The 19254-nt window shown below is 63.1% G+C and overlaps 1 protein-coding gene across 1 annotated transcript; it reads left to right on the top strand.

Annotated features, from left to right (window-relative positions):
• Nucleotides 1–165: 165 nt before the first annotated feature.
• GRK2 (G protein-coupled receptor kinase 2) lies at nucleotides 166–19225 on the top strand. The gene is made up of 21 exons (XM_030833385.3): nucleotides 166–371; nucleotides 10345–10421; nucleotides 12314–12387; nucleotides 12519–12620; nucleotides 12708–12782; nucleotides 12908–12969; nucleotides 13768–13819; nucleotides 14064–14155; nucleotides 14445–14544; nucleotides 14630–14708; nucleotides 14797–14927; nucleotides 15137–15231; nucleotides 15304–15411; nucleotides 15609–15675; nucleotides 15991–16091; nucleotides 16691–16757; nucleotides 16845–16940; nucleotides 17179–17341; nucleotides 17503–17639; nucleotides 17729–17842; nucleotides 17927–19225. The coding sequence occupies exons 1-21, from the start codon at nucleotides 259–261 to the stop codon at nucleotides 18089–18091; spliced, it is 2070 nt and encodes a 689-aa protein (XP_030689245.1). The 5' UTR covers nucleotides 166–258; the 3' UTR covers nucleotides 18092–19225.
• Nucleotides 19226–19254: the final 29 nt, after the last annotated feature.

Raw genomic sequence — 19254 nt, 5'->3', positions numbered from 1 at the left:
CGGTGGCGGCGGCGGCGACGGCGGCGGCGGCGGCGGCGGCGGCCCGACTGCAGTCCCGGCGGGAGCCGAGCGAGCCGGGCCGGGCCTGAGCCGGCGCCATGGGGCGGCGCCGCCTGTGAGCCGCGGCGAGCGGAGCCGCGGGCGCCCAGCGGGGCCAGGCAGGCGGCGGCGCCCGAGGCCGACGGAGCGGCCGGGCCGGGCCGAGCGCGCCGAGCGGAGCGGAGCCGAGCGGCGGGAGAGGCCGCCGCCGCCGCCAAGATGGCGGACCTGGAGGCGGTGCTGGCCGATGTGAGCTACCTGATGGCCATGGAGAAGAGCAAGGCCACGCCGGCCGCGCGCGCCAGCAAGAAGATTCTGCTGCCCGAGCCCAGGTGAGGCGGGCGCCGGCCCCGGCCCGCCGGCCCCTCGGCCCCGCTCCCCGAGCCCCGACCCCGCAGCCCCAGACCACCCGGGCACTGGCCCCGAGACCCCCTCTGCCCCGCCAGCTCTCCGCGTCCCGCAGCCCTGACCGGACCCCTGCGCCCCAGGCCCTGTGCACCTGAACCCGGAGCACCCCAACGCCGGGGCTTTCCAGTTGCACTGGCTCCCCGACCCGCTCAGTGCCCCTGCCCTACCCTGCTGCCTTTCCCTTCACACACTCCGCCTGGCCCCCTTCTCCGTCAGCCCCTCGCCCTTGCCTTCTCCCCCAGAGCCTCCGTGCTCCCCTTTTTCCTCCTCCGGGTGGCCCCGGGTCCCGTGGAGTCCCCTCCTCTGCCTGCCCATCTACCTAGCCTGACTATATCGCCCATCCTTTCGCCGCCCCTACTCTCGGCATCCCCGCCTTGGGGTTCCACACCCCCCCCCCGCCCCTGGTCCCCCTCGGGTGGACACTTCTGTGAGGTTTGGGGCAGACAAGTCTTCCCGGATCTTCCCCATTCTTCTGGCGGGTCACCGGCCTGGGGTGGGGATTGAGAGTGCTTTGGGGGCCGGGGTAGCGTGGGGATCAGGGTATGGTGTGCGCCACATCCCTCAGTCCCTCTCCCCTCGAATCCCTCCTCTGGTGAGGCCCGCCTGTGGTGCCCCGTGGGTACTGTTTGCCAGGGGACGTCCCAGCACCCCTGCAGCAGCTGGACCACAGCTGCCACCTTTCTGTGAGGTAACTGATACCATTGCACCTGATATCCAAGTTTCATCTGTTCAGGATTTGGGCACAGGAGTGGACAGGATACGGACAATAGCTGAGGCTGTCCAGCATTTTACGGCTTCTAGAGTATTTTCCCATTGCCTGAGCCTCACAGCAGCCCATGGGCGGGTAGGTCAGGTGTGGTTTTGTCCCCATGGAACAGGTGGGGAAGCTGAAGGCCCAGAGGTGAGTGGCCTGCCCAGTGTCACCGGCATCCAGGGTGGTGGCTGGCCACCAGATCGGGGCTTCCGGCTTCTGGTTCCACACTGTGTCCACCACTGTGGCCTGAGCCAGGGGGGCCTGGCCATTCTGCATCTACAGGAGCCATGTGCCCACCACGATCTCTCATGCTGCGTGGTGAGGCCAGCCCCAGAAGCTCCTCCATCCCTGCCTAAGAGTTGCCATGCTGGTGCCCTGCCAGCCCAGGAGCCTGGGCCCGTCCTAGCTCTCCTGGTCTTATCATGTGACTTTGGGCAAGTCCCTTCCCATTTCTGGGCCTCGGTTTTCTCATCTGTGAAATGTGGATGGTGTGAAATAAGGACTGTGACTCTGTGGCATCCTGAGTTTGAAGCAGGGCCCAAGGCTGCGGCGGTGGGGAGGGGGTACGGTGCCCATGTCTCTGGTGCCCTCCTCTGTGACCCGTTCTCTGGGTTTCAGATTGACTGAACACCAGGCCTGGGAGAGGAAAATTGGCCTGCGTTTTGAAAAGGCCGTTAGGGCCCTTTTTTTCTAAGACATTTGCAATCAGATTTCTCAAAACGGGAACCAGACTGACTGTCAGCTGCGGGCTGTCCAGGGAGCGGCGACAGTTAGAACAGAAATGAGTTCAGAAATGACAAAGCCACGAGGGAGGAAATGGGGGAGTCACCCTCTGGGTCTCACAGCGGCTCTCCTTGGTGGCCTTGGCCTCGAGACCCTCTGGCAGGTTGGACTTCTGCAAAGTATGAGGTGGGGCCTTTTCTGGAACTCTCTCTGTTTGGGTAATCTCGCCCCAGAATGCATTGCTCCTGATGGGGCCCCGCCTTGGGTTGGCTCTGCAGGTGTTAGAACCGTGAGCAACAAGATGTTCCTCTTTTCCTGTTCCCTTTACATCCGTGATATTGATGGTGGTGATAGGAGTAATGGTGGAAATTATAATTATTTATTTTTGACCTTTGTCATCTCAGTCGATCCAAAAACTAACCTGTGAGGTTGGCAAGGCCATGCCTTGCATGTAGTAGTTGCTCAAGAAACATCAGGACTGTGTATAGTGTCTGAAACCAGGTGAGCTGTGAGTTTTAGGGGAACACAGGAGGAGACCGAGAGCCAGGTGTCATGGGCTCTCAGGTAGGGTCACCGTCTGGCGGCACCGCATTGGGCAGATTGCCCACACCTGTGAGATGGACTAGAGGAGCAGTGACTGTTAGTGAGCTGAGGCTGGGGAAGGGCCTAGGAATCCAGGCCTCCCGCCTCAGAGGATATGCCACTCTTTGCTTTATGCTTCGCCCACCCCCTGTGTCAGATGTCTCCTGCCCTGAAGATCATTATGACTGTATCTTACGTCTGCCTGGCACTTCCTAGTTTGCAAAGTGCTTTTTACTCCATTTTATCCTTTTCACGACTGTGGGAAACAGGCATGGCAGGTGGTATTTTCCCACTTAATAGTTGAAGCAACTGAGGCAGGGAGAGGGGAAGAGACTTGGTCCCAGAGGCGAGGTGGCACTTGAACTTGGGGTCTCTGGACTCCTGCTATGCATCATTTCTTCCACACACCCCTCTGTACCTCTGCTCTCAGCCCGGTCCTTGTTTTGTGGAATGTGGCAGCTGGCACCCCTGGCCCGGAAGCACAAGGGCAGCCCCCGGCACCATCAAGGCCCAGCCCCTCGCCGCCGGCTGGGATAGAGCTGAGCTGCTGTGGCAAAGCTAGTGCACGGAGGAGATGGCTCCACGCCTGGGGTCAGGGCCAGGGACGAAGGCCGCGGTTTGTCTATGACAAGGTGCCATTTGGAGCCGTTCCCATCGTGGGGTGGTCCCTCTTGGCAGCCTCCCTGCGGCTGGTGCCCAGGTTGTGGCCTGGCCGGGAGCTGGAGCTGCCATCACAGCTCTGACTTCTGAGCGCTGCGGAACAGGAGCTGTTGGGCACAGTGCCACTCAGTTGGCACGCGGGCTTTCCCTTCTGTCACCCTATAGAACCCGAGGAAACAGACCCATTTCTCGCACTTCTCATGGAGGGAGGCAGCAGTGCAGCTGGAATCAGGAGACCGGCTTCTAATCCCACCGCAGTCCCAGCTCACATGGGCACCAGCACGTCCCTTATGCTGGCCCAGCCTGCCTCCGTTTCCACCTCGGTGAAACGAGGGGCTGCCCTTCACCGGTGACCTCTCCGCTCCTTCGGCCCTCGGGGTCTGTGGTCTGGGCCTCTCCCTGAAGGAGCCGCTGTCTCGCTTTCCCGGCAGCGGCAGCAGTCCTGCAATTAGCGTCATTTGCTTCATGTGACCACGGAGGCCTCGTGTAATTAATCTCTGGGCTCCTGGCGGAGGAGACCGGCCTGGGCGGTCCCAGGAGATGTCCCTGCCTTCCCTGGTGACAGTGGCAGCCCCAGCGGCAGATGTCAGAGCCCGGTGCCTCTTGCAGCCTCCCATTCTCTCGGCTCTTCCTTTCCTGGTCCCTCCCCCACCGTGGATTTCCTCCTTCCTGCCCTTTTCTGGCTTCCCCGTCTCCCAGACCCGCAGCTCTTCCTCCGCTGCTTCTTCATTCCTGTTAACTCTTTGCTCCCAGGACTTCCTGCCCTTGATTTGTGGAGCGGGAAGAGGTGCAGGGAGTGGTTTTCTCCCTTCCTTCTCCTTCCAGTTCTGCATCACCAGGAGAAACCCTGCTGTTTTCAGCCTTTATCCCTTACCCAGAACTTTCCACTCCAGTAGCAGCGTTCTCCGCCCCCGCCTCCCCCCACAAAACAAGATCCTCTTTTGGGCAGTCATTCCCTCTGGGCCTTTGAAGCCCCCGCGTTCCCCAGGAATGGGTCTCCGGGACATCTTTTCCCATCTGTTCTCCTTTCCAGATCATGGGGTTTCACATTTTTGCCATTAAGTTGCTCGCCCGCCTGCTGTTCCCTCAGTAAAAGGATTTGAAGGGCGCGTGAGCATGACAGGTTGGAATCCGTGTCGGGGAATCTGGGCTCTGTCAACCCGGGAAAAACGTGTCCTATTAATGCACGATTAATTCCTAGTAGTAAACTCCCGGTGACATCAGGTGTAGGCAGGCTCTGCAGCGGTGTTTCCTGCCTGCCCCGGGCACCCAGGGAGGCTCTGCAGGGGGGCCGAGCACCTGGGGGCCGGTGGGGTGGGTCTGCGTGCACACGGCTGGTGCTTCCAGGATACCACGCTCCCGCCTCAGAACAGACAGCAGAAGCCACGAGCACGTGAGAGTCTTTGAGGAGCGCACAGCCTCCAGCACACCTGCCCTTTGTTCCTGTGGCCCCGAGGGGCCAGTGTCCTCTGCTGGACACATAAGACAGAGTCACACTCGAGTTCTCACTAACCTGTTTCAAACAGGAAAAATGAGGCGTTTGGCTGCAGCCTTTTCTAAAACAATAACCTGCCCTCTCTGCATCGCTGCTGACAAGGGAGGGTAGTGTCTCCGCGGGCCAAAGAGCGGGGTTTCAGAAGTGGGTTTTCAGGTGTGAATGTGTTAGCAGCTCTGTTCTCTGAGCAGGGGGTTCTCTGACTCTGGAGGCCATTCTGGGTTTGGGGTCGGGGATGGCCCCCTTTCTGGGAGCTGCAGGGCAGGGAGCCCTGGAAGCTGTTCTGAGGTGATGGCAGCAGTGAATTGCGGGGTGTAGAGGTCGTGATGTGTGACAAGGCCGCCGGAGTGCCTTTTCCCGCACATCCTGCAAGCTGTCACTTTGTGGCCACCGTGCCCTGGGGAACCTGGGTCGCTGCGGACACTCGTGGTGGGCTCGTGTGTGGTGCCCCGTGCTGTCATTTTCTCTTCTCTGGCCCAGGACTTGCTCCAGAGTTGGCCGTTTGGGTTGGTCTTCCGCATTTGATGTGTGGCCCTGTCCTCGAGCTCAGAGGATCTTGTCAGCCCCAAGGAGAGTCATTGAGAAATATTAATAAGAAGCCCCAGGGGACTTCCTCATGCTGCTGCCACCTCGGTGCCAGGTTTCCTGGAAATGCCACGGAGGAGCGTCCCAGCCACGGCTGCAGCCTCTGATCTGCTGGCTTAACCGCCGTCGCCTCCCAGAGCGTGACGGTTCCCGGCGTGGCTGCACCATGCCCGCCAGGCCCGGAGTCCCTGGGCCAGCTTGCACCGTCCTCGGTTTCGTGGTTCTGGCATTCCTGTCACATGGGAGCACAGGAGCCATGGCCCTTGGCCGGCCAGGTGCCGGCCAAGGCTGCCCCCAGCCTGATGGGCTCCCGCAGCCACTGGCAGTGGGTGGAGGGCAAGGCGGGCAGGGCAAGAGTCCGGGGTCCCCTGGGACTCTGCACCCAGCTCTCCGGCAGAGGCTGGGCTAGGCCCTTGCCTGGTGGGAGGCCCTTTCTCAGGGAGGGCTGGACATTTTCTTGCCGCTAACTTGGTTGGGACTCAGGGTGAGCTACTCAGCTTCTTCTGGCCTTGATTTCCTCACCATCAAGATGAGTGTGTTTGCTTCTGACCCTGCGGTCCCTCCCGGTCCATACAAGCTACGGTTTGTGACCCTGAGTGGGTGTCATCTGTGAGGCCCGTGTACCACAGAGCGAAGGACTTAGCTTTCCCTTTGAACCATGTGGTGCCGGAAGGTGCCGGAAGTCCTCCCCTTCAGCCCTAACCCCCTCCCTGCCGTCCCATCACCCCAGCCCGCGCTCTGGGCTGGGAGGGCGGAAGTGCTCTCTCCCCTGGTGTCAGGCTGGGCCTGCTCCTCAGAGCAGCTGGAGCAGAGTGAGCAGCCCTGGCTGTCGGGCAGCGGGGCCGGGCAGCTCCTGCCAGGGGGCCCTTGCTCCTTTGGCAGGGCAGGTATTGGGCTCTGCCCACTGGGGCCCCCAGACTGTGCGGCACGAGTGCCTGAGGCTGGTCTGTGAGCAGAGTGGAGTGGCAGCCGCTCAGGCTCAGGTTCGGGGGTGGGGTGCTCATGGGCCCAGCCGCGGGGCAGGCTTTCCAGTCAGAGCCCCACCCTCTGAGGACACAGCAGGTGTGGGGCTGAGACCCCAGCAAGACCGGGTGGCTTCTGGTCACATTCCAGAAGGAGGCGCTTGCTGGGGGTTCCAGCAGGAGGGCTCCCTTCAGGAGAGGGAGGGAGCTGACGGCCCTCGCAGCAGGGCTGCGTTCTCTTGCTGTGTCCTCTCCGCCTTTTTCAGTGGCCAGCTCAGTGTTGGCAATTCAGCATTTGTTGACATCCTCATTTTACAAGTGGGGAAACTGGACATTTAAAGTCTGTGACTTGGCCTGGCCTCAGGGAGGGAGGTGGGGAGGGCCATTTGGAGCCCAGGCCTGGGTACCGGTCCGACTGCAGCAACTAAGGCCACTGAGGCCGTTCCCTGGAGGGACTGGGTCCTTCGGGGGCTGGGGGTGGGGCTGGGGCGGGGAGGGTGCAGATACTGGGCTCTCTGGACAACCTGGAGTCCATCTGGGGACCACGTGCTCCTGGATATCAGAGTTGTTGACCTGGGCGGGGACAGGAATGCTGCTCTGGGGCCTTCGCCACTCAGACTCCGCCAGTATCAGGGAGAGGGGGTAGGAGATGAAGGTGACCCAGCCCAGGAGGCCGCCACCGCCTCCTGTGCCAGCCTGTACTTGCCACCCTGGCGGGAGCATCCCCCATAACACACTTGTCTAACCTGCCAGCTCCCTGGGCTCCAGCCCTGTGGGAATGGACAGGAAACCCTAACGTTGCAGCCTTGGGGGCCTCTCCTTCAAGGACTCCGCCGAGTCTGACCTCGTGTTTGGTTGGGGGGGTGTGTTTATTTTATTTAGAAAACATTTTTTCTTTTTAAGGAAGAAAGTGGAAGTGCTGCGGGCTGGGAAGAATGCTGTGGCCATCCACCCTGTGCAGCCTTCCGAGGGAGGCAGGGTCTGGCCACTGAGCAGCGCGGAGCCCGGGCCTTTCCTCTGCGCCCTGGGCCGAGCCGGTGGCAGAGCCCCCAGGAGGGCAGAAGTCCCGCGCCGGGTGCCATGCCTGGAGAGGAGCTGGCGGCTCCGCTCTCTCGCGGGCAGGCCCTCTGCGAGCGTGTTTCCCGGCCTTTGCACGTCCAGCCCACGAGCCTGCGGCGGGAAGTGGCGGCACTGCTCTGGGCTGGGCATTCCCATCGCGCCGCCTTGGCTGAGCTGGCGCCAGTCTTGCTGGTTCAGGGGCAGGGGCTTCCCAGTGACTACTGCAGGGGCTATGCCCAGCTGCCCCGTAGGGTCATCTGACAGGCCGGAGTCACCCTGCCTGTCACCTGCATCTGCCTGTCTGGATGTTCCCTCTGACTATCCAGCCCCATGGAAGATCGACATCTTGTGATACTTCTTCCCTCTTTATTGCTTTGTCCACCTCCCAGGAGAAATCTGGCCCTCGCAGGGTCCCCGGGCTCCACACCCCTACCTCCCGGCTGCCTGGTCTCGTGACCCTGCCAAGCCTTCGCTACCTTGGACTGGGCCCACCCCGCTGTGCTTCACCCAGCACACCCCCCGGCCTGTTTCCCTGTCCGAACGGGAGGCCCCAAGCTGTCCCTCGCAGAGCTGGGAGCCCTGAGAGATCGGCGCAGAATGTGCCCCACAGACTCCCTGGGCTCCCTGTCTCCAGTCCGCAGGCCCCAGGCTGGGGGCTGTGTCTTGCTCAGTGTCACAGATTTTTTAGCTTCTGATGTGTGTGAAGTGCATGAGGGACTTGGGGGCTGGTCTCACCTCCTGAGTCCCTGGGAGTCCCACGGGGCCAGGGAGATGTGTCCTTGACGGTGGCTGGTGGACGTGAGCAGGTGTGTGGCCCCAGGAGGGGAGAGTGTGCCAGCGTGGCTGAGGGCCACGTCCCGGCCTTGGAGTCCCTGTGGTTGTGGAGGGCGTCCTCACTTTCTGGGAGGGAACCGGCTCTGACGTGGTAGTTCAGGGCCACTGGGCCGTTGGCCCTCAGCTGGGGCTCTTCCCTTGTCGGCTGGAGTCACAGGATGGCGACACAGGAGGGCTGTCCAGGTCATCGGCACCCTTCTTCCTGTTGGAGACAGTTTTCGGAGGAGGTCACGGCATCTCTGAGCGTCTGGGGGGAGGGGTCACAGCTCCAGGACTGCTCACGCCGGCTCTGCACGCTCCCATGTTGTCTTGCGTGGCCCGAATGCGGACGAGGGCCCGGGAGGACCTGGGCCTCCACCCAGACCACCTGAGAAGGAAAGTGCTGAGCAGGACAGGGCAGGAGTCGCCCCACCTGCGAGCCCAGGCCAGGGGTTGGGCGGCGTCTGCTGGCTGCACTGGCCCTGCCTGGAGCCTTCTCTCCTCAGGCCCCCTCTCTGATGGGGCCCGGGGCCTCAAGACCCCCAGAGGGCCTCGTCAGCTCTTCTTCTGTCCTTCCATCCATCCATCCAACAGACGAGCCTGCTCCTACCCCACCTTGTTTCTTCCCCTCCTTCCTGGCCCAGTGTCATCAGCTACCTGGGCTTCCTCCTGTGGTACCTACCCCCAGCAGAGTCTGCCCGCTCACCCGCCGCCCTGGACCGAGCTTCCCAAGTGTTGTCTGCTGAGCCTCCGCCCTGCCCCGTGGCTCATCCCTGGCTGGGTCTTCCCTGCCTGCCCCCATGCCCACCCACCTGCCCTGGACTTTGTCACCTGTGACATCCTGTTTGCATTTGAGGAACCCAGTGAGGTTCTGCCTTCTCCACACGGCCTCTCCCAATGACCCAGAACATTCTTTCCTGTCTGAGTCTCCTCCAGATGACAGGGCCCCACTCAGGCTTTGTCTCATGCTGTCTAATGTCACAGAACCACCAGTGCAGGACTGGGAGGGCCTGCCTGGGGGGGGCAGGGTTGCATGGCACCTTCCACGAGGTGATGGGCAGCAGGACCCTGTGCTGGGCTCCAACAGGGGTACGGGGATACAGAGAGGTGGGCACACAGAGTCCTCTTCATCCGTGGCCTGCTGGCAGCCCCACGTATCCTGAGGCCTGTGAGCATCGTACAGGCTCAGGTGTGACTGCCCAGCACGGCCCTCCGTATGGGCAGCTGGAACCCAGGCTAGTGAGGTCCAAATGGGACCACAGCTGGTTGGCAGGGTGGGACTGCAGGTGGCCCAGGAAAGGAGAGGAAGGGACAGCAAGAAGTGACTGAGGCGTGAAGCGTGGCCAGGTGTGGCTTTCCCAGACAGCACTCGGCAGTGGGGGGAGATAGCCGGGGGCGGGGAGTGTGGGCTTGGGCTTCCGTGGTCACAACAATGGCCTCTGCTCTGCTGCCCTCCCAGGCGACCCAGGGGCAGGGGGTTTTACTTCGGGTATCAGGGACACGGGAGCTGAGGCTTGGCTTTTCTTTTTCAATATTGAGATATAATTCACATAACATAAAATTCATCATGTTAAAGTGTACAATTCAACACATTTACTGTGTTGTGCAACCTTCACCACTGCCTGATTCCAGAACATTTCCATCACCTTATAAAGAAACCCTGTGCCCATTAGAAGTTATTCCCCTTTTCTTCTCCAGCCTGACACTCACTAGCCTGCTTTCTGTCTGTAGACTTGCCTGTTCTGGACAGGTGGTATAAATGGAATCATATAACATGTGGCCTTTTGTGACTGTCCGTTCACGTAGCAGAATCCTCTTAGGTTTATCCATACCGTGCGCACACGCACACCAGCACTTCACTCCATTTCCTGGCCAAGTAGTATCCCATTGTCGGGATGGGCCGTATTTTCGTGACCCATCATTTGCTGATGGGTGAGTCCTGGCTTTTGAGGTTTGGCCAAGTTCCTAAAGCCAGACAAGGCAGCGCTGGGACCAGGCTTCTGAGCAGCCACCTGCTGGTCACCCTAGCTGTGGGGGACAGAGCCTTGGTAGGCAGGCACAGCATTGCTCAGGTCCCTCTGGTGTGGCCACGGTCAGGTCCAACAGGGGTGGCTGCCTTCTTGGAGGGAGCGATGACACCCACCAGCAGTGCCCTCCACTCTGGATTCTGGGAGAGGAAGCAGCGACCTTCCAGGGAAGCAGGGCCAGCAGGCCTGACAGGAGCCTTGGGGGCTCCAGGTCACCCCGGCCCCTGTGTCTTTCAGCATCCGCAGCGTCATGCAGAAGTACCTGGAGGACCGGGGCGAGGTGACCTTTGAGAAGGTCTTCTCCCAGAAGCTGGGTGAGTACGGTGGGGGCTCTGCCGGCCCTGGGGCTTCTGCCACTTGTCCTGCTGCCCAGGCCTGGGGGGGTGTGGGCAGGATGACGCCGGGGCCGCCTTCCTGCCCCCATCCCAGCCGACTGGGCTGTGCTCCCCTCTCCCAGGAGGTTTGGCCTCCCAACCACCGGGGCAGGGGGCAGGGCAGCCAGCGAGCCCCCCGCCTCCCTCGGTGACAGCAGGCAGGGCGGTGACGTAGTGCCCTCCCAGCCCCTGGCCGTCAGCCCCAGAGCCCCCTGAAGGGGCGGGGCCAGCAGTCTCCCAGGGCCGCCAGGGAAGTTCCTCCTTTGGGGTTTGTTTTTGAGAGTTGCAGCTTCCCCTTGGTGCAGGCACAGCTGCTCGGGGCCGTTGGTAGAACTGACAGGAAGGGGCGGGGCCCTTCCTGTGGCGCCCGCCAGGCTGTGGTCGCCCCCCCCCCCCCCCGCCACCCCCACGGGCCTTCTTTGTGAGCAGCCTGCTTTGGCCGGCCCCTCCGTTCCTCGTCCTCAGTGCCCGTGTCTTAGAGGCTTCGTGGGTCCACCCCACGGACCTGGCACACAGGGAAGGGTGAGGCGGGGCACAGGGAAGCAGGCTCCGGCCACACACAGCTCCGGCTCTGAAATGGGAGTGGCCCGGCCTGGCAGGATCGGGGCGTTGGAGGTCAGGCTTAGCGAGTCAGTGTGTCGGGAAGCACGCCGTGTGGGTCCCCTGCCTGTGCTGTGTGACCTGGCACGTTGCTTCACCTCTCTGAGTCTCACCTGGGAGCTAGGACTCAGGAGCCCCGCTGCCGAAGACTGTTGGAGGGCCAGGTGAGGCGGTGGCAGTGAAAGCCCCTGGCCCATGGGAAGCCCTGGTCACAAGTTACTAAAGGCATACTCTCGAAAGGCCAGTCTGCCCTTACCAGAAGTGCTGGCCGCGAGCTCTGGCAGAGGTGGAGGTGCCCAGGCAGTGGGGACGGTGCCCCCAAGAGGTGTGGAAAGTCACCCAGCTCGAGCCTGGTCACGCGTGTTGGGCTGGAGGGAGTAGAGACCACCCTTCCTTCTGCTTTGCCCTCCAGGGCTGCTCTGGGGCCAGGCTTCCGGCCCCCGTCCCTGGGGAGGATGAGGCCTAGCCCACGCAAGGTCTCCCGTGAGCCCTTCCTGCAGCCCGTCTCACCTCTTCCCTTCCCCAGAGGCCCATGCCCTGTGAGGCCCCCCGCACCAAGGCCACACTCTCTGGCCTGTCCTTCCCAGGACCTGCCACTGGACAGAAGGGCCCTGAGTTCTACCCATGCTGCCGCACACCGCCTGCCTGACAGGTCTCCCTGAGCCTCGGTTTCCCCAGCTGGACCTGCCCTCCCTGTCTGCCTGTTTCTCATGGCTGCTGTGAAAATCAGCCAGATGACAGAGGGGGGTGTAAGGCCCAGGGAGAGGGACACCCCCCCGCCCCCACCCGGAGGCTGCCTTCCTGCCCCCACGCAGCAGCCCTGGCCTGGGCTGGGTGGACCTCACTGACCCTGCACAGCCTGAGCGGTGGGTGTGTCGCCCTCCTTGAGGAGCTACAGGCCCCAGACTGCAGTGAGAGGGTGGGGGACCCGGGCGCCAGAGTCTACTCCCCACCTCTGCCTCACCAGGGCACCTGTCACTTTCTAGCCATCATCTGAGGAAGCAGATTCTGAGAGGGGTAGAGATGCAGGCGCCTTGACCCCGAATCCAAGAATCTTTGGTTGGCGACAGCCTCCGAGGCCACCTTGCCCAGCCTCTGCCTGGGGCAGAGATCACCTCTGCCACCTCCTCGGCCAGTTCTGCCCAGGAAGCCCCAAGCCCACCCCACCCTCCATGATGGGCAGGGCTCTGCGGGGTGTGTGGCTCGGCGTGATGCACGATGCTTGCTTTCAGGGTACCTGCTCTTCCGAGACTTCTGCCTGAAGCACCTGGAGGAGGCCAAGCCCTTGGTGGAGTTCTACGAGGGGGTGAGGCTGGGCTAGCCTGGCCCTGCTGCGCATGGAGAAAGGGGCAGGGCTGGGGCTGCTTTCGCTGAATCTGTAAGACACCCCCGCGCCCCGCTGGGCCAAAGCTCACCTGTGGGGATCTTGTCCTCTAGATCAAGAAATACGAGAAGCTGGAGACAGAGGAGGAGCGCCTGGCCTGCAGCCGGGAGATCTTTGACACGTACATCATGAAGGAGCTGCTGGCCTGCTCACACGTGAGTGCCCGGGCCCGCGTGCTGGCAGGGGCGTGGGGACGGGAGGGGTGGCCCCGTGGAGAACGAACACACCTCTGTCTCCCCCAGCCCTTCTCGAAAAGCGCCATCGAGCACGTCCAGGGCCATCTGGCGAAGAAGCAGGTGCCTCCGGATCTCTTCCAGGTGTGTGCTGGCCTTTTCCCCGCTGCTGCCCAGCCCGGCCGGGGTCCCCCTTGGGCAGCACAGGTCCCAGAGCCTGGTCAGCTCCCACTCTGGCTCAGCCACCAACCTCCCGCTTCCTCCTGTAGCCATACATCGAAGAGATCTGTCAGAACCTCCGAGGAGATGTGTTCCAGAAATTCATTGAGAGGTGAGAGCGGGCTGTGAGCGGCAGCAGAAGGTGGGGAAGGGCCGCTCTGAGAAGGGGCGTGGATGGCGCGGAGGAGAGAAGCCAGCCTGCTTTAGTCCCCAACGCGCAGGCCCCTGGGGCTGTCTACACGCCAGCGCGGGGGCTCCTAAGAGGTCGTCACCTCCCCGACACTCCCCGACACTCCCGCCCCACCCTTCCCAGCACCAGGCACCTCCAAGCCTGTCCAGGGAGGGTCGAAAGGGAGCGAGGGACCACCCACGCATCTTCCCTCCCATGGACTGTCTAGCCCCTTGCTGGGCCCGTCGGGGTTGAGAAGCATCAGGCTGGTGGTAGGGATGGGCCCGAGAGGACACACTGCCACCCCGCTGCCCAGTGTGGCCTTCACGGTGCATGGGAGTTGTAGGGAGATTTCAGCTCCACGCAGGGAACAGCTTTCTTAATGTCCCAGCTGCTTAGTCGTGGAGTGGGGGCTTCACAGGGAATGAGTGGTGTGTCCCTGGAAGTATGCAAGCAGGGATGGGGTGAGCATTGTTGTGGATGTGGTAGCAGGAAGTCGGGGTCAGACTGGAAGACCTCACCTCTAAGCTTATCTCATCCCAGCAGGAACCCACAGACAGACAGCAGCGCCAGCATTGTGGGGGCTGGGGGCAGCTCGGGCTGGCAGTCTTCCTGGGCAACCCCAGAAGAGGGCACTGCGGCTCGGGAGTCCAGGGGATGGTAGTGGGTGAGGCCGGCTCACCCCAGCATCATTTCACTCACTTTCTAAGGCTCAACTGAGCCTGGTTTCTTCTCTCGCAGCGATAAATTCACACGATTTTGCCAGTGGAAGAATGTGGAGCTCAACATCCATGTGAGTGGGCTGGGTGGGCGTGGAGAGCCCCCTCCCTGCTGTCCCTCCCCAGGGACCCGGGCCCCAGGGCTGGGCCAGGGCCGGGGAGGCCAGGGGAGTCGACCCTTCAACGCCCAGGGGCTGGCTGTGGGGTTGGTGCAGGAGCCCAGCGGGGACACCTCAAGGCAGGGAAGCACATGGCGACGGTGGCCCCAGGGCGGGGCCCAGGCATCCTGCAGTGACCCCGTTGCTGCCGTCCCCGCAGCTGACCATGAACGACTTCAGCGTGCACCGTATCATCGGGCGAGGGGGCTTCGGCGAGGTCTACGGGTGCCGGAAGGCCGACACGGGCAAGATGTGAGCACTTGGTGGCATGCCTGAGGGAGAGGAGGGCCACGGAGGGGTGCCCTGAATGGGCAGGTGTCCGCAGAGGGCCACACACGGTTCTTGCTGTTACCTGCCGTGGCCCCTGGAGCCCCGGCCCACCAGCACTTCTGCTCTCTCTCTGTCTCTGTGTGTCATACGCTTGTCGTGGTGTCTAGTCTTCCCCACAAGGGCCCTGAGGACTGCCCACCCCACCTCACCCCTGGGGCCCTGCATTGCAGGTGCCAGCAGACCGCCTGACCAACCAGCCCCTCCCCTGCAGGTATGCCATGAAGTGTCTGGACAAGAAGCGCATCAAGATGAAGCAAGGGGAGACACTGGCCCTGAACGAGCGCATCATGCTCTCCCTCGTCAGCACCGGGGTGAGCGGGCAGCTGGCCACCAGCTCAGCCTTTGGCTCCGAACCTGGCACAGCTTCTGCTGACCTCCTCTCCCACCCCTTCCTAGGACTGCCCGTTCATCGTCTGCATGTCGTACGCGTTCCACACGCCAGACAAGCTCAGCTTCATCCTGGATCTCATGAACGGTGAGTGCCTGGCCTGGCCCCAGGTGGACCTCGGGGCTGGGGGCCGGGGTGGGAGCTGAGCACCCCCCTGCTCGGCTGCTTCCCTCAGGCGGGGACCTGCACTACCACCTGTCCCAGCACGGGGTCTTCTCTGAGGCCGACATGCGCTTCTACGCGGCCGAGATCATCCTGGGCCTGGAGCACATGCACAACCGCTTTGTCGTCTACCGGGACCTGAAGGTGAGGCGCCCCGCCCTCCTCCCAGCACGGGCTGCCCCCGTTCCCAAGACAGGCCCGGCCCGGCTCCTCGCCTGCGCGCCCCCGACCCAGGGCCCTGTCCCTGGACACCCATACCCTCTAGAGCAAAGACAGCGCCCCAGCTGGCGTCTTGCCCGGCCGGGCCCTGTCCTGAGCTGCTCGGGGGACGGCTCACTGGGCTTCCTCCACAGCCGGCCAACATCCTGCTGGACGAGCATGGCCACGTGCGCATCTCAGACCTGGGCCTGGCCTGCGACTTTTCCAAGAAGAAGCCCCACGCCAGCGTGTGAGTGCCCCAGCCCCCTCTCCCTTCCCGCACCCTCCACCAGACCCACTCATGGCCTCCTCGCTCCCACAGGGGCACCCACGGGTACATGGCCCCCGAGGTTCTGCAGAAGGGCGTGGCCTACGATAGCAGCGCCGACTGGTTCTCCCTGGGCTGCATGCTCTTCAAGCTGCTGCGAGGGTGAGCGGCCGTCCCGGGGCGGTGGGGGGGGCGGGACAGAGACAGGCTCTTCCCCAGGCCATCCAGAGCGGGGCGGGGGTGGGGGGTGGCGGGACAGAGACAGGCTCTTCCCCGGGCCGGCAAGGATCGTCCATGCTGCCTGCCTCAGTTTCCCCATTCCCGTCCTCTGACCTTGGACTTCGGCCTTTCTTGCCCAGGCATAGCCCTTTCCGGCAGCACAAGACCAAAGACAAGCATGAGATCGACAGAATGACATTGACCATGGTGCGTGGAGGGTCCCAGCCCGGGGAGGCTGGGCGGAGTCCACGGGGGGCCACAGTGAGGCTGGAGTCTCCTGCGGGCATCAGGGTCTCACCCGCCAGCAGCCATCTCCAGCCGCTTAACCCCACTCTGGCCTCCTTCCCTGTAGGCTCTTGTCTCTCTGTCGTCAGAGCAGAGATGCCTGCTAGGGGCCAGTTAGGAAGCTCTCCCTCTGCTGGGGGCCTGGACCCTCCTGCCCCTGCCCCAAGCAGCCTCAGGAGCCCCAGAGCTGGGATGGGGCCCGGGCCTCTGCCAACGTCCCCCTACTCCTCCCTGCAGGCTGTGGAGCTGCCCGACTCCTTTTCCCCTGAGCTCCGCTCCTTGCTGGAGGGGCTGCTACAGAGAGACGTCAACAGGAGGCTAGGCTGCCTGGGCCGAGGGTGAGTGCCTGAGACCAGGGCCATTGTCCCAGGCCTTCCCTCCCTGCTGGGCCCTGGGTGGTGTCCACGCTGCTGTGTCTAGGCCTCTGCAGTGGGCTGCTGGGCCAGTCTGCCCAAGCCTCTGCCTGTGCCCCTAAGAAGACAAGGCCTGTGTCCTGTCACTGGAGCCTCGTCCATGGTCCCAGCCTCCTTTGAAGAGTTCACAAGCTGGGGCGTGGCCAGCCCTGCCCAGTGTTCTCAGGGGGAGGGCTGCCTGCGGTGCAGCTGCTGGAGGTGGGTGTGGACCAGCTTCCCGAGGGGCCTTGTAACACAGATGATGAGGGCAGCAGCCTTTTATGTTTATTAAACATACACTAAGCGCTGGGCATGATGTTGCAAGATTCACAATATTAAAACTCACGGCAGCCCTACGATGTGGGAACTGCTGTTCTCCCCGTTTTAGAGATGGGGAAACCGGATGAGGTTTAAAGGACTTGCCCAAGGTCGCAGAGCCAGAGAGTGGCTGAACCAGGAGTTAACCTGGGCCACCTGCCCCACAGCCCAGGCTTTGCCCCCTGGCCTGGGTGGTGCCAAGCCCCGATGACCCGCTCTCCCTGCAGGGCCCAGGAAGTGAAGGAGAGCCCCTTCTTCCGTTCCCTGGACTGGCAGATGGTCTTCCTGCAGAAGGTAACAGCCTGGGGGCTGGGGCCGGGGCCGGTGGGGCCCTCTGTAGCCCCTGCCCCGAGCTGATGCTCAGCCCCTGTTCTGCTGCAGTACCCTCCCCCGCTAATGCCCCCACGAGGGGAGGTGAATGCGGCAGACGCCTTCGACATTGGCTCCTTTGATGAGGAGGACACAAAAGGAATCAAGGTACTGGGCCTTGCCTGGCCTCTCAGCCCTGAGTTCTAAGCCCAGCCCGGCTGGCATCCTCCTCCCTCCTCTGCCCTGTGAGACCCCCATGCCAGCCCCGTCTGCCTGTTGGGCCTCAGGCTTCTCCTCCCCAAACATCCCTGGGGGCGGCAGTTGGACCAGACCACCCTGCCCTGGGGCCCTGCGGCCAGGCAGGCCTGTGGCCGATGGATGTCTCTTCCCTGGCCCTGCGGTGAAGTTACTGGACAGCGACCAGGAGCTCTACCGCAACTTCCCCCTCACCATCTCGGAGCGGTGGCAGCAGGAGGTGGCAGAGACTGTCTTCGACACCATCAACGCTGAGACGGACCGGCTGGAGGCCCGCAAGAAAACCAAAAACAAGCAGCTGGGCCACGAGGAAGGTGAGGGTTGGCGGCTGCTGTGGGCGCCCAGTGCCCACCTTAAAGATCGGAAACAGGCTCAGGTTTCAGCCAAGGTCACAGCCAGAGAGCAGCCGACCCAGGATTCAAACCCGGGCGGAGCGGGCCCGGCTGAGTCCCCCTCTCTTACTCTCTTGCATCAGACTATGCCCTGGGCAAGGACTGCATCATGCACGGCTACATGTCCAAGATGGGCAACCCCTTCCTGACCCAGTGGCAGCGGCGGTACTTCTACCTGTTCCCCAACCGGCTCGAGTGGCGGGGCGAGGGCGAGGCCCCGGTAAGGAGCGGGCCGGGGCCGGGAGCCCCTGGGGTTGGCGGCTGGCGGGGCCTGTCCCGCGCCCTCACCGCCCACTCCCCGCCCTGCAGCAGAGCCTGCTGACCATGGAGGAGATCCAGTCGGTGGAGGAGACACAGATCAAGGAGCGAAAGTGCCTCCTCCTCAAGATCCGCGGCGGCAAGCAGTTCGTCCTGCAGTGCGACGTGAGTGGGGGCCCGGGGCGGTGGGCGGGGGCGGGGCCAGAGTGGCCTTCGGGCCCCCCCTGACAGACCTCGGGGTGTGTGCAGAGCGACCCCGAGCTGGTGCAATGGAAGAAGGAGCTGCGTGACGCCTACCGCGAGGCCCAGCAGCTGGTGCAGCGGGTGCCCAAGATGAAGAACAAGCCGCGCTCGCCTGTCGTGGAGCTGAGCAAGGTGCCGCTGGTGCAGCGCGGCAGCGCCAACGGCCTCTGACCTGCTGCCGCCACCCGCCCGGCCGCCCTCCTGCCCGCCCGCCTTTTATAAACCTCTAATTTATTTTGTTGAATTTTTATTATTTGGTTTCCCGCCAAGCGGAAAAGGTTTTATTTTGTAATTATTGTGATTTCCTGTGGCCCCAGCCTGGCCCAGCCCCCAGGGAGGGGCCCGCTTGCCTTGGCTCCCGCTGCCGCCCACCCAGCCACTGTCCAGCCACCCTCGGCCCCGCCCCCAGGGGCCACCCACCCCCGGTGTCTTCCCGTGCAGGGAGAGCAGCCGCCCCCAGCGGCCCTCCTGCCCCTTCCCCAGGGATGGTGCCACGTGGAGTTGGGCCACCTCCAGCTCTGTGCCCACAGCCCAGCTGGGTGGCCCGGCATTCCCCAGCCCAGGGGAGGCCGCAGGGCAGGGATGCTACTTGAATTTTCCCACCGCGGCCCCTCCTGTAACAGGGACACAGCCCTGCACTGACCTGCCCTCCAGCTAGTCGGTAGACAAGGGGGCCCGTTGTCTCCCTGACCCCAGGGCCTCCCGCGTGACTTAGGCTCCTGCACCCTTTCTTGGGAAGGGTCCCCCATTCCCACCTTCCCTGGACACCGTGGGGCTTGGCCAGGAGGGTGGTGTTGGCAGCGGCTGCTGCTGCCCTCACCGAAGCCCCCTCTTCTTCCCACCCCAAGCGCCCAGGCTCAGGGACCACAGAAAAGGCACCTGTGGATTGTGCCACGCTGGCCTCGCCTGGCCCCGAGCCCCCCTTCCCTGGGCTGGGCAGGGCCTCTTCTGCCCAGGACCACAGGGGGCCGGCCTGGGCTGGCCGGGCAGCACAGTGAGAGGGGGCCGGGTGGGGCAGCCCTCCCCACGCCAGGCCGCTCCGTGCGTGCCCCCGGCCGTCCAGCTCCAGAGCCCCGTGTCCCGTCAGTGCCACTGCCCACAGGGCGCCACCTCGCCCGCAGCATGCCCCCTCATGCCAGTCGCTGCCGTGTGTGGTGTCGCGCCCTCTCCCCCAGGGCTGCGTCAGCGGGCCCTCCACTCCCATCTACTCACCCCACCCCCCCGGGGCGTCTCTTTGCCGATTTTTGAATGTGATTTTAAAGAGTGAAAAATGATATACGCGTTTTTATAAAAAATGGTGCCTGACTCCTTGGCTGTGTCAGACTCTTTTGTGC

This window comes from Globicephala melas, chromosome 8 (genome assembly GCF_963455315.2).
Source record: "Globicephala melas chromosome 8, mGloMel1.2, whole genome shotgun sequence".
NCBI lineage: Eukaryota > Metazoa > Chordata > Mammalia > Artiodactyla > Delphinidae > Globicephala > Globicephala melas.
The sequence above is the reverse complement of the archived record's forward strand: the minus strand, read 5'-3'. Positions and strand labels throughout refer to the sequence as shown.